The sequence below is a fragment of the Mauremys reevesii genome, linkage group 3 (genome assembly GCF_016161935.1).
Source record: "Mauremys reevesii isolate NIE-2019 linkage group 3, ASM1616193v1, whole genome shotgun sequence".
In the NCBI taxonomy this organism is placed as follows: Eukaryota; Metazoa; Chordata; order Testudines; family Geoemydidae; genus Mauremys; species Mauremys reevesii.
In genome coordinates this window covers 33,607,993-33,621,325 of record NC_052625.1, presented here as the reverse complement: position 1 = coordinate 33,621,325, position 13,333 = coordinate 33,607,993, and the positions used below count along the sequence as shown (strand labels likewise).

The 13,333-nt window shown below is 41.6% G+C and overlaps 1 protein-coding gene across 5 annotated transcripts in view; it reads right to left on the bottom strand.

Annotated features, from left to right (window-relative positions):
• SPTBN1 (spectrin beta, non-erythrocytic 1) overlaps positions 1-13,333 on the bottom strand; it is a 200,866-nt gene that overhangs the window by 97,469 nt on the left and 90,064 nt on the right. Inside the window, exon 1 of one of the 5 annotated variants that reach the window (XM_039532703.1) lies at positions 12,353-12,870. The exons of 3 other annotated variants lie outside the window; for them this stretch is intronic. In XM_039532703.1, coding sequence (XP_039388637.1) covers positions 12,353-12,461 — 109 coding nt within the window. In that variant the 5' untranslated portion in view covers positions 12,462-12,870. Of the gene's footprint in view, positions 1-12,352; positions 12,871-13,333 lie in introns of those variants that run through there. One more of the 5 variants, XM_039532704.1, reaches the window with a different exon arrangement.

Below are 13,333 nucleotides of genomic sequence, written 5' to 3'. Positions count from 1 at the left end.
CAAAGGCTGGCTTATGGTTATATATGAAACAGTATGGTTTTTCAGAGCCCCATTTACTCCACAATTGCAGGACCACCAAATCTGAACCAGAATGGCCTTTCAGCAACATAATACTCCACAGCCTAAGCAACTATTTTTTTTAAAAAAAAATCGGTTTCTAGCCCTGACAGTTAATGTTGCGAATATCTGCTTTTAAGTAAATACAAACTGAAGAGAACAATCTGTCAAAACCCTGAAACGACAGCTCCAAGTGCTGTGAATTTTCCCAGTTACTTCAATCTTGTGTTGACTTTTGAATGTAAAGACAATATAATATCAGCATTTTAAACTATTCCACAGTCAAACATTTGAGCAGAAATATCCCACTTATGTGCATATTAGGGCTGTCAAGTGATTAAAAAAATTAATCGTGATTAATCGCACTGTTAAACAATACTAGAATATGATTTATTTAAATATTAGTGGATGTTTTCTACATTTTTAAATACATTGATTTCAATTACAACACAGAATACAAAGTGTACAGTGCTCACTTTATATTTATTTTTTATTACAAGTATTTGCAATGTATAAAAACAAAAGAAATAGTATTCTTCAATTCACCTAACATAAGTACTGTAATGCAATCTCTTTATCATGAAAGTTGAACTTACAGATGTAGAATTATGTGCCAAAAAACCTGCATTCAAAAATAAAACAATGTAAAATTTTAAAGCCTGAAAGTCCACTCAGTCCTAGTTCTTGTTCAGCCAATTGCTCAAACAAGTTTGTTTACATTAGCAGGAGATAACGCTGCCCGCTTCTTGTTTACAATGTCACCTGAAAGTAAGAACAGGCATTCTCGTGGCAGTGTTGTAGCTGGCATCACAAAATATTTACATGCCAGATGTGCTAAAGATTCACATGTCCCTTCATGCTCCAACCACCATTCCAGAAGACATGCATCCATGCTGACGACGGATCCTGCTTGATAACAATCTAAACCTGTGTGGACCGATTTCATTATCTGAGTCAGATGCCATCAGCAGAAGGCTGATTTTCTTTTTTGGTGGTTTGGGTTCTGTAGTTTCTGCATCTGAGTGTTGCTCTTTTAAGACATCTGAAAGCAAGCTCCACACCTCATCCCTCTCAGATTTTGGAAAGCACTTCAGATTCTTAAACCTTGGGTTAAGTGCTGTAGCTATCTTTAGAAACCTCACATTGGTACCTTCTTTGCGTTTTGTCAAATCTGCTGTGAAAGTGTTCTTAAAACAAACATGTGCTGGGTCATCATCCGAGACTGCTATAACATGAAATATATAGCAGAATGCGTGTAAAACTGAACAGGAGACATACAATTCTCCCCCCAATGCGTTCAATCACAAATTTAATTAATGCTTTTTTTTTTTTAAATGAGCATCATTAGCATGGAAGTATGTCCTCTGGAATGGTGGACGAAGCATGAAGGGGCATATGAATGTTTATCATATCTAGCATGTAAATACCTTGTGATGCAGGCTATAACAGTGCAATGAGAAGGCCTGTTCTCGCTTTCAGGAGACATTGTAAATAACATGCAATCAGCAGTATCTCCTGTAAATGTAAACACACTTGTTTGTCTTAGCAACTGGCTGAACAAGAAGTAGGCCTGAGTGGATTTGTATGCTCTAAAGTTTTACATTGTTTTGTTTTTAAGTGCAGTTATGTAACAAAAAAAAAATCTACATTTGTAAGTTACAATTTCACCATAAAGAGATTGCACTACAGTACCTGTATGATGTGAATTGAAAAATACTATTTCTTTTATCATTTTTACAGTGCAAATATTTGTAAACAAAAATAATAATATGAAGTGAGCACTGTACACTTTGTATTCTGTGTTGTAATAGAAATCAATATATTTGAAAATATAGAAAAACATCCATAAATATTTAATAAATTTCAATACATTTAACAGTGCAATTAATCGTGCTGTAGCTACCTTTAGAAATCTCACATTGGTACCTTCTTTCTGTTTTGTCAAATCTGCAGTGAAAGTGTTCTTAAAATGAACAACGTGTGCTGGGTCATCATCCAATACTGCTATAACAGGAAATAAATGGCAGAATGAGGTTAAAACAGAGCAAGGGACATATAGTTCTGCCCCAAGGAGTTCTAAGAAGAGGGCAGCATTATCTTCCTTAAATGTAAACAAACTTGTTTGTCTTAGTGATTGGCTGAACAAGAAGTAGGACTGAATGGACTTGTAGGCTCTGAAGTTTTACATTTTTTTGTTTTTGAGAGCAGTCATGTAACAACAAAAAAATCTACATTTCTAAGTTGCACTTTCACGACAAAGAGATTGCACTACAGTATTTGTATGAGGTGAATTGAAGAATACTATTTCTTTTATTTATCATTTTTACAGTGCAAATATTTGTAAGCAAAAATAATATACATTTGATTTCAATTATAACATAGAATACAATATATATGAAAATGTAGAAAAACAGCCAAAATATTTAATACACTTCAATTGGTATTCTATTATTTAGCAGTGCAATTAAAACTGCATTGAATCATGATTAATTTTTTTAATTGTGATTATTATTATTTTTTAGTTAATCGCATGAGTTAACTGTGATTAATCGACAGCCCTAGTGTATATATTACAGTCTTACTGCTTCCCACATCTTCTCAGATGCCTAAAACCACAATTATTCACCACCCAGCTCCCAAAGCCTCCAGACTTTCCTTGATGACTTCTCTAATGGAGATGCACATATCCTCTAAAAACCCCTGTGGTACATTGAAAATTAAAAATATGGGGTCAGAGTTAATTCAATTTAATATAAAATTAAATACCACAAGGAATACTGCATTGATAGTGTTCACTTTCATACTGAATTCATTAAAAACTTCCAATTCTTATTTTATATGAAGCTGCCACATTAGTTCCAGCCTGCAGCACTGGAGTGCCTCAGAATCCAGATCTCTTGCTGTAGAATTTAAGAAAGCAAATAAATACAGCCTTGTGTATGAGCTACTCTACAACTTCCATAATGTAACTGCAACTGAAGGCTTTCATTTCTGGAAACAGCCAATAATTATGAGCCACTTTGCATCATTTTAAGCTTCTCTGCGTCAGTGTTACATCACACCGTGGTACAAAACTGACAAAAGGTGGCATAAGAATGCAAGAATGGTTTAAATTTCGCCAGCTAATTTTAAGAACGGACAAGAATCCAGCACAAATCCCAGCAGGTGTTTTCCTGGGAAGTCAGCTTTAATGAAGAACTTGGATGCTCTAATTACAACCCATAGCACGTCGTTTCCTCTACATTAAATCCCCAAGTTAGATGCTCAGCTAAGTAACAGGTTTGTTTTTTAAAGCCTCTTCTTTCAACAATTGCACATACATAAATATTTCCAATGAATTTCTAAACATAGGAGACGTTCAACAATATTCTATTACCAGCTTCTGAGCCTTCTGAAACAATCACACCAGAACAAGTCTAGTGTTCACATGTTTGCAGAATTATTTTTTAATGGGAAGAATAGAATCAAGATTCTCATAGAAATAAATACTTAAACGACATCATTAGAGCAGATTAAATAAGCATTTAGGAATCAGCAAACCATCTCCATCCATCTAGCTCTACAACTTGTGTTAGCATGTCGACTGAAGACCAAGGACCAAATTGTGCCCTCACATAGACATCAGTGGGTTGCAGAGGATGGAGATATGGGCCACATTTTGCCCCCAGAGCATGAATATACTTGCAACTCAAATTGGGCCTAAATAGCTACATTAAAATTGAGTGACATTTTATTTGAAATTAAATACACCCGCCAACCCTTTTGCCTCACCTCTAGTAATAATTAGCATGACAATAATGGCTGGCAGCTAGGTTAGTCTACATGCGGTAGAGGGGTCCATTAGTAATCACTGGCTCTACCTATGCAGACCATTGCTACTGAGTTACTGTATAATGATTTAAAACTGAATACATGCAGCAGAAATGTCTCTCAATTATGGGTTGTCTAAGGTTATGTCCATACTGCAATAAAAGACCTACGACACAGCCGTGGCTGCCCTGGATCAGCTGTCTTCGGCTTGGGCTGTGGGACTATATAACTGCAGAATAAACATTCATGCTTGGGCTGGAGTCCAGGCTCAGGGTCCTGCGGGATCTCAGAACCCGGGCTCCAGCCCAAGCCTGAACATCTACACTTCAATTATATAGCCCACAGCCTGAGCCTGGCAAGACTGAGTCAGCTGACCTGGGCCAGGCATGGATCTTTTATTACAGTGCAGGCATAGGGCAGGGTTAGGTAGCCCCTTAGAGTTTCTCCCACATCTTCAGAGGGTCCTGGTTGTAGCAGATGCTATTATTGCATTGCCCAGGGGTGAGGCAGAATTTTAATAACTCATACAAGTCTTGCCTAAACATCGAGCAGTTTGCTCAGCTCCATGAGGCTTCCTGGTGTGGACATGGAGAGCGATTTGGGGATGAGGCCAGCGTATCAACCAGTACACTGATCCGTCAGCCATCTGCTCTCATATAGAGGGGCCAAGGGAGAAAGTGTATAGACCATGGAGCAGCTTTGTTGCTGTTCCATGGCCTCAATGGAATCAAATTTATTTATCTATATAATGGCCCCATCATTATATTATCTGACTGCCCTCAATTTTTTTAAATTAGAAACAATATTTCTCTCTTCCTTCCTACCAACTGTGAACCCCCCACACCATACCTGGCTATTCTGGCTTCCTACAGGTGTAAGATTCACATCAAAAGTAGTTATTATGTTGAAGGTACTGCTATCAGGATAAGGGTTGTTGCACAGAACACACATCCCAGTCAAATGATCGTCATTCACTTTTATAGTGCAATGTAGTCAAGTTTACTTTTCCAATGCAGTATATAGTAAAGAGGACTAAGCTAACCCTACCATGTTTGCTTGTACCCCTGCTCACAAAAGTATATTTTCTCACTTGGACTTTTTCCTCAGTAAAAACGATTTTTTTAAAAAGTTATAAATTTAGTCCAAGATTAAATTTCACTATATTTCTCCAAGAATGATTCTTGATCATCTTCACTATAGGAAATCACTATAGGAAATCTACTGAAAGGCTCACTATCATGTTCCATCATGACCATGATCATCTTCACTACAGGAAAACTACTGACAGGCTAACTATCATGTTCCATATTGCTATTCTGAAGGCTCCTCTGAACCTCACTTCATGACGGGCTAGTGCAGCGGTGGGCAACCTGTGGCCCGTCAGGGTAATCCGTTGGCAGGCTGCGAGACAGCTTGTTTACACTGACTGTCTGCAGGCACAGCCGCCCGTGGTTCCCAGTAGCCGTGGTTCACCATTCCCAGCCAATGGGAGCTACAGGAAGCGGCGGCCAGCACGCTGCAGGTGTACCACTGAGCTAGTGAGTGTGTCCTGCTGTGTGTCCCAGACCATGGGTGCCCACATGTGAGAATAGATTCATCAACTCCAATGCAAGAAGGAATCATTGTGATCATCTAGTCTGACCTCCTGTATAACACAGACAATAGCCTTTCTCTCCCCTCCTCCCCCACCCGCCAAATAATTTGAAGAGCATATTTTTACTTATACACTGGAATCAAGTCACCCTTTAACCTTCTCTTTGTTAAGCTAAATAGATGGAGCTCCCTGAGTCTAACACTATAAGGCAGGTTTTCTAATCCTTTACTCATTCTCTGAACCCTCTCCAGTTTATCAACATCCTTCTTGAATTTTGGGCACCAGAAATCAACACAGCATTCCAGCAGCAGTCACACCAATAACTTCACTGTGCCAACTTGAGATTCCCATTTATGCATCCAAGGATTGCATTAGCCCTTTTGGCCGCAGCGTCACACTAGGAGCTCATGTTCAGCTGATTACCCACTGTGATCCCCAATTTTTTTTTTCAGAGTCACTGCTTTCTAGGATAGAGTTTCCCACCTTGTAAGCATGGACCACATTCTTTTTCCGAGATGTATACCTTTACATCTAGTGATACTAAAATGCATGTTGTTTGCTTGCACCCAGCTTGCAGAGTGATCCAGATTGGACTGTACGGTCACCTGTCCTCATTATTTACCTCTCTCCCAATTTGTGTGTCATATGCAAACTTTATCAGTGATGATATTATGTTTTCTTCCGTTCAGAATAATGTTAAATCGCATAGGGCCAAGAACCAATCCCTATGGTATTTCACTAGAAACACATCCACTTGATGATGATTCCTCTCTTACAAGTTACATTTTGAGACCTATCAGCCAGCTTTTAATAAGAAGGGGTCTTATAACACACATCTCCTAGCAGTCTCAACATTTCATTGAAGGAAAACTTTAGAGAGTCAAGTCACTACAACTAGCTACCAAGCAGAGTTAAGGACTGACCTTAAAGTCTGAGAAAGTTGACTGGGGGGAAGGTGTCTTTCCATTTACTTCAGTGAGTGTTAGATCAGGCCTTAAATCTCTAAAAGCAAGATATTTTTTAAAGAACATGAGAAAATAATTAACAACCATAAAGAAACCTCCGTAATAATCTGATGGCGAGTGAGACAGAGAGAATTTGGCTCTCATTAAAAAGGCACAGACTTAAGTTGTTAAAAACAAAAATAACATCTACCACCAAGCATGGGACTTCATACAGATCCTTTCAAGGGTAAGCTTTCTTCTGGGGATTCATCCTCAGTACAAATCAAGCTGATTTCCTCTCCAGGGATTCTAAAACTATAATGACTGTAGGCAATTTCACACCTATGGTGCAATCTTATAGCTTGGAATGAACCTGTAATTACATTGCAGAAATTGATAAAGGCACAGTGCTATAAATTGCAGAAACTTTAATAAACGCTACTCTGTTTTGTTGATTAAATGGGAATGAATTTAAGGATGCAGTCTGGCAGTGGTTTTCAAACTGTGGGTTGCAAACCAATACTGGGTCATGGAATGTCAGGCGCTGGGTCGTGGCAGCTCTGGTCAGCACCGCCGACTGGGTCATTAAAAGTCCCATTGGCAGTGCTGCCTGGCTAAGGCAGGCTAGTCCCTACCTGTTCCAACACTGCGCTGCGCCCAGAAAGCAGCCAGCAGCAGGTCCAGCTCCTACGCACTGCCCCCGCCCTGAGCACCGGCCAATGAGAGCTGGGGGTGGGGGGGGAGGGCTGCTTCCGAGGTGCAGTGTGGTCAGCGGTGCCAGGACAGGGAGCCTGCCTTAGCATCCCACTGCGCTGCTGACCAGGAGCTGCCTGAGGTAAGCCTGTTCCCCAACCCGCACCCCAATCCCCTGCCCCAGCCCTGAGCCCCTTACCAAACGCAAAGCTCCTTCCTGCCAAACCTCTCATCCCTGCTCCCACCCCAGAGCCCGCACCCCCACCCCAGAGCCCTGACCCCCTCCCTCACCCAACCCCCCTGTCCCAGCTCTGAGGCCCCCCAAACCCAGATTCCCCTCCTGCATCCCAAACCCCTCATCCCCGGCTCCACCCCAGAGCCCCTGCTCCAGCTCCCTCACACCCTGAACCCCTCATTCTGGCCCTGCCCTGCAGCCCTCACCCCCGCACCCCAACCTGTGCCCCAGCCCTGAGCCCCTCCCACAACCGAAACCCCTCATCCCCAACTCCGATGGGTCGCGAGCATCAACAATTTTCTTCAATTGGGTCACCAGAAAAGAAGTTTGAAAACCACTACATTGTGGTGATGATGGCTGCCTCCTCTCTCATCAAGGACTGCCTTCCCACAGCACTGAAATTACTAGGGGTATGGCTACACTTGCAGCTGTACAGCACTGCCGCGGGAGCGCTCCCACGCCAGCGCTGGGGCACTGTTTACACTGGCGCTTTACAGCGCTGTAACTTGCTGCATTCAGGGGGGTGTTTTTTCACACCCCTGAGCGAGAAAGTTGCAGCACTGTAAAGCACCAGTGTAGCCACGGCCTAGGTGTTCATTGTGGATCTCAGTAGAGATGCAAGAATCTACTTTAAAATACCTCTCAGTGCCACATTAACATCTTGATGTCAGCTCTTATGTGGCCATCAAGTTTACCAGTGGGATCCAGCAGTGTTAGTGCAGTGAAGATGATACCTTAAGTTAATAATTACAGCTTATTTGTGTTTTGCTTTTCATTTAATTTCTCAACTAGATTGGATGAGCTCTCTCCAGCATTGGGCAGGTTTATGTGAAACAGGTTTTCTGTAGGCCACTTTTTGAGGACTGTCTTCATTCGCAGCCAGCTGCTCTAACCCTAAAAGAAGACCTCTACTTACTGAACAAATGGCCATAAAGAATGGACCACCTATACCTATTGGGTTTCTGGGAACTGGGCAGGTGGAAGCCCGCCCACTGCTAACGGATCCCCCCCCAGCCTAAGGGGAGGATCTACAGGACCTCAAAAACCCAACTGATTTCAGGGGACAACTAATAAAAGAACAGGGACAGGAGTGCGGTCAAAGGGTCAAAAGGAGGGAGCCTGACTGGGATACCGAGCAGAGAACCCCAGACAGCGCCCACTGCTCCTCGAAGGCGTCAAGGGAGCCAGTGGACGCCACCCAGAGGAACTCCGCCCGGATACATGAACAGACAGAGGATCGGAAACAAGCCCCACAGTCACAGGAGTCTCCATTTGCCAACCTCCTCTCCCTGGTTGCGTAGATGGCCATTTTAACCAGGGCGAGGAGGATGTTGGCCAGGAGGTCCAGCGACTTATATGTAGATTTATGACTATGGCAGTCAGTAATGCTATCCCTTACTTATCACTTAAGGACTGCGTGACCTGACCATAAAAAAATCGACTCATGTGAGGTTTATTAAAGTGAACAGAACTTGCAAAAGAATCCCCTCAGCCTCTTAACCTGCATTGACATTCTCACCCGCACAGAGACCATGACGACTACGTAACTCTAAATCTACAGCAGATGACCTAGCCGTCCTTAGGCACCAGCAGAGAGAGTTGAAGAAGAGCTCTGTGTGGCTCGAAAGCTTGTCTCTGGCCATCAGAAGTTGTCCAATAAAAGATATTATCTCACCAACCTTATGTCTCTAATGTCTTGGGACGGACCTGCATACAACTACACTGCATATGTTATGCACCTTCTTTTAATGTGTAATGCCATCTGCACCGTTAGCACCAGTTTAATACAGTTTCTCTTCTGGTTTGCCATCCTTTCACAAACAAGGGATAGGGTTGGTTGCCCTCAGCTCACTGTGGCATCACCCACTAGCCCCTGCTTGATTTTGCCTACTGGTGGAAATGGCTTGCAGGGGTGTGGTGACTAGTGTGTGAAAGTAAGAACTGAGAAACATTTGGAGGATGGGTGTTGCCACACAGACAATACCGCTGCTTTCTATATAAAAGATACTATCCCAAAGAATATAAGATTTCAAAAGACCAATGAGACATGTGGGGGGCATGTTTTAAAACTCTTCAGCCTCATCACCAAGTTTATCAGCTACATCTCTTACTACTCCTCAGAGCCACTTCTTTGCATTTGAAAGATGCAGATTATAGAGGAATGCAGTTGTCATTTGGGTTCTTAGGATGCTGTGTAGGTTCAACCTGCCTCCTGGCTCCTTTTCACTTCTCCTGTGATGTGACATTTCCAGCTCCAAGCACACTTGCCTCCTTTTTGTGAGGCAAGGTCAAAGAAAGAGCCATCCTCATCTCTAAATGTATATGCAGCTTTGTGCTGGGCCTAGATACTCCTCTATTTAATCTACACTTGAGTGTTTCCTACAGGGGAAACCTAGAATGCACTAAATTTGAACAGAGACTTGCCAGGGCCTACTGCAGAGATGCAGATCCAGGGCCAAAAACAAAAACCTTTAGGATTATGAAAAAATAGGGGGACAGGTTCAGGGTGGTAGAGAGGTCAATGAATGTTATTCCACTCTGTAATTATTATGGGATCTCTAGAGTACTATCACTTCTGTCACCAGGCCAGTGAGTCACAACTCAGAGAACAGCTATAAATGTGGGAAACCCAGAATAAAACCCAAAATAAACCAAAAGAGTAAAACTTTAATGGTGCTGTTCCATAGAGCCTGCAAGGTCATCATTATTTGCTTATGCACCCGCTGTGATGGGAAAGAATAAATGTCATGAAAGTGCAATTTACAAATACTGTACTACTTCAGCTCATCATCATTGCTGGCTGGATTAGCCCAGAAGCATGAGCATTGCCACACTAAGCAATTTCCAGTGCACAGAACCCACAATATTTTGAACTGAGTATATTATAGCCAGCTTAGAGGACAAAAGTCACTTTAGAATTTTATACAACTGCAAAATGAAGACTTTTAAACATGTTCCAAACAAAGAACCTTTAAGTCTGAGGAAAGATTGCCAGGGTCAGCAATATTAAACTGCCCCCACCCCCTTTGCAAGACACAGTATTTGGTGTTATTGTTTGGTATTTCATGGAGTATTTAAGTGCGTGATTTAAGACATTTCCTGTAGTTAAGTTCCACCCTGAACAAGATCACTGTCAGCACTGTTTTTTCAAACAAGCCCCCCCTCCCTCTGCATTGCAAATAAACAACCTTTTGTTATGGGCAGTCTGCTATGAAGCCCCTCCCTACACCTTGTGAAAAACTCCCTGGTTTTTAATTGTCCAGTCTTCAGAGAAAAATGCAGTAAAGAGATTGTTACAGTGACTTGATTTCTGAAATCAGCACAGAAATGCTCACACCATAAGCTGTCTGCTTGACTGTTTCAACGGGATGTAAACTGACATGAATTCCTGAAGTGCTGTAACTTAAAATGACAAAACCTGTTTTGTTAAGACATTTAACTTAACCAGCAAAGAGACACAAGTCCCTATATTTTTCTATCACAAATTCAGCTGGCTCTTTTTTAAAGTAACTATTGCAGTGTGTGATCTGACAGATGTGTAAGCTAAGGATTTTAATATAAGCACTCGTGTAAATTTGGCGCCTTCATTTTTTCATGCTGTGCCTAAGAAATGTCTAGTTTACCAACGTTTAAAATGTCATTTTATCTCTTTGGATCCAGTGTGCAGTCATTACTGTGAGCTAACTTACAAAATAAACAAACTACTATGAATGAACTTTTTTTCCTCTTTAAGTCAACAAATAAAAACATTCTTTGTGCTAACCTCGGTTCTTCCTCCTTCTCTGACAGGAACCACAGGCCACATTTGTGGCACAGATGAGAGTAAAATAAGAAACATGTACAGTGGAGTTAAACTTCACTGCACTTGGATTGCTCTGGGAATGTTTACTGAGTCACATGGATTTGCAAAGTGAAGAGAATTTTGGTTTCGATTATGAATTCTTTTTGATTTTCAAACTAAACTATGTGAGTTTCATTGACCCCTGAGACATGCCAGACCCAGAGGAACATCAGAACTTGTACTGCCATATTAAAAGAAGAGATGTTGGGCCTGTTTCTATTTCTTTACCCTGATGATACTCTGGATTTCCACCAAAGATCAGACCCTGCAATACTTTCTGTAGGACACAAGAATATTTCTAGAAACAAATGTCACTTTCCCATTCTCACACAGAGCAGAAATTAAAATGACATTAAAAATACCACTCCTCTCCCTCCAAAAGGACATAAGAACGGCAATACTGGGTCAGACCAAAGGTCCATCTAGCCCAGGATCCTGTCTTCAGACACAATGTCAGGTATCCCAGAGGGAATGAACAGAACAGGCAATCATCAAGTGATCCATCCCCTGTAGCCCATTCCCAGCTTCTGGCAAACAGAGGCTAGGGACACCATCCCTAGCCATCCTGGCTAATAGCCATTGATGGACCTATCCTCCCATGAACTTATCTAGGTGTTTTTTTAACTAAATTAATTACAGAGAGAATGGAATTGTTAAAATATGTGACTGTTTCCCTGTACTACAGATTCTGAAGATTCACCATTTGAGCAAACTTATGTCTGGAAGAAAAGTGACCATTCTTGATTTGAAAATGCCAGGTTACATTTTACAAAGAGGTGCTGTAAGGAATCAGAAGTAGCTCCTTCACTGCTAACTAAATTAAGATTCCATGATTAAATACCATATTCACAACTGTAACTGTAATTTGCAGAGGGGTTTTGAACAAAAAGACCACTCCCTCGCTGTTCCCCCACTTTCCTATTGTTCTAAATGACTGGATCCGAGGTAGTCCTCTTGTCACCTATAACGCTGAACATATCCCCATACTGTGTGAGACCAAGACATTCCCAGAGGAACAGAGGATTTACAGTATTTTTTAAAAGAATGCAAAGCTTTTTATTACAGCAGCACTCTTGGCCTCTGCATGTTACAGCAACATCAGAACCAGCTCATGCTAATATGTTTACAGGCATCATATCATAGCAACACTTAAGAAAAAGGCATAGGCACAGGCTTACCTTGTAACTGCTTGAATCTTCCTTCTAACTGATTATAGTTATATGGCACCTGAGCTGCATAACCCGGGGACAATGGCCCTGGCATACTGGTTGATTTTTGTAATTCCATTTACAACTCAATGATATGGCGAACTGCAGCATAAAACCCCCACAGGTTTCTCCACCATACATCCAAGCAAATCCCAGCTTCCTCCGAAGGTTGGCCCCCCTCACCAGTGAAAATGCTCAGGCTGAACTTCAAGCAAATAACAGCTTCGGTTCAAAATCCAGTAGTGCAGCTTGATGGTAAGTTGCCAGTAGCACATTCAAACTTCAACCACCATGGTTTATTTTTCTCCCTACTACATGGAACCCTCAGTGCTTCAAGATGGTTTCAGTTACAACCCTAACCCTAATGCAATTAAATTATAAAATAAAAGCAAGTTTCAGATTCAACCCAAAGTAAAAGAAGCATAGAGCTATCCACTGCCCTCCTTTCCAAAGCTTCTAGGAGCAGCAGCACACACCTCAGTCAGATCTTTCTGCTGGTTTGTAACATAATCAGTAGCCACTCACTGTGTACTTAGTGGTGATGTCACTTGATTAGCATAAAGCATTGTAGAAGGCAAGGAAGGCTGTACCAAGGGCAAGGGGGTGGGGGTGCAGAGGAAGGGCTAAAAGGATCTTGAAACATTCAGCCAGCTTTTACAATCCACAGCACTCAGTGGAATGTATACATTCCAAGCCCTTAAGTGAAAAGCTGAAAGCATGACTCTCCTCCTGGACTTCTTTAAAGCATCTAGGCATACTCTAGAGACAATGGAACCTTCCTAAACAAAGCTGATGGAATTACAATCTTTTGTTAAGAGCCTCATGTAACGGAAAAGTCTCAGATTACTATCACTTGAAAAGGAGAGCACTTTTCTTCATTTATCTTCAAGATTGTTCACTTAAAAAAGTAACGCTGACGTACAAGCACTCATTCAGTATTTAGCACAAAGG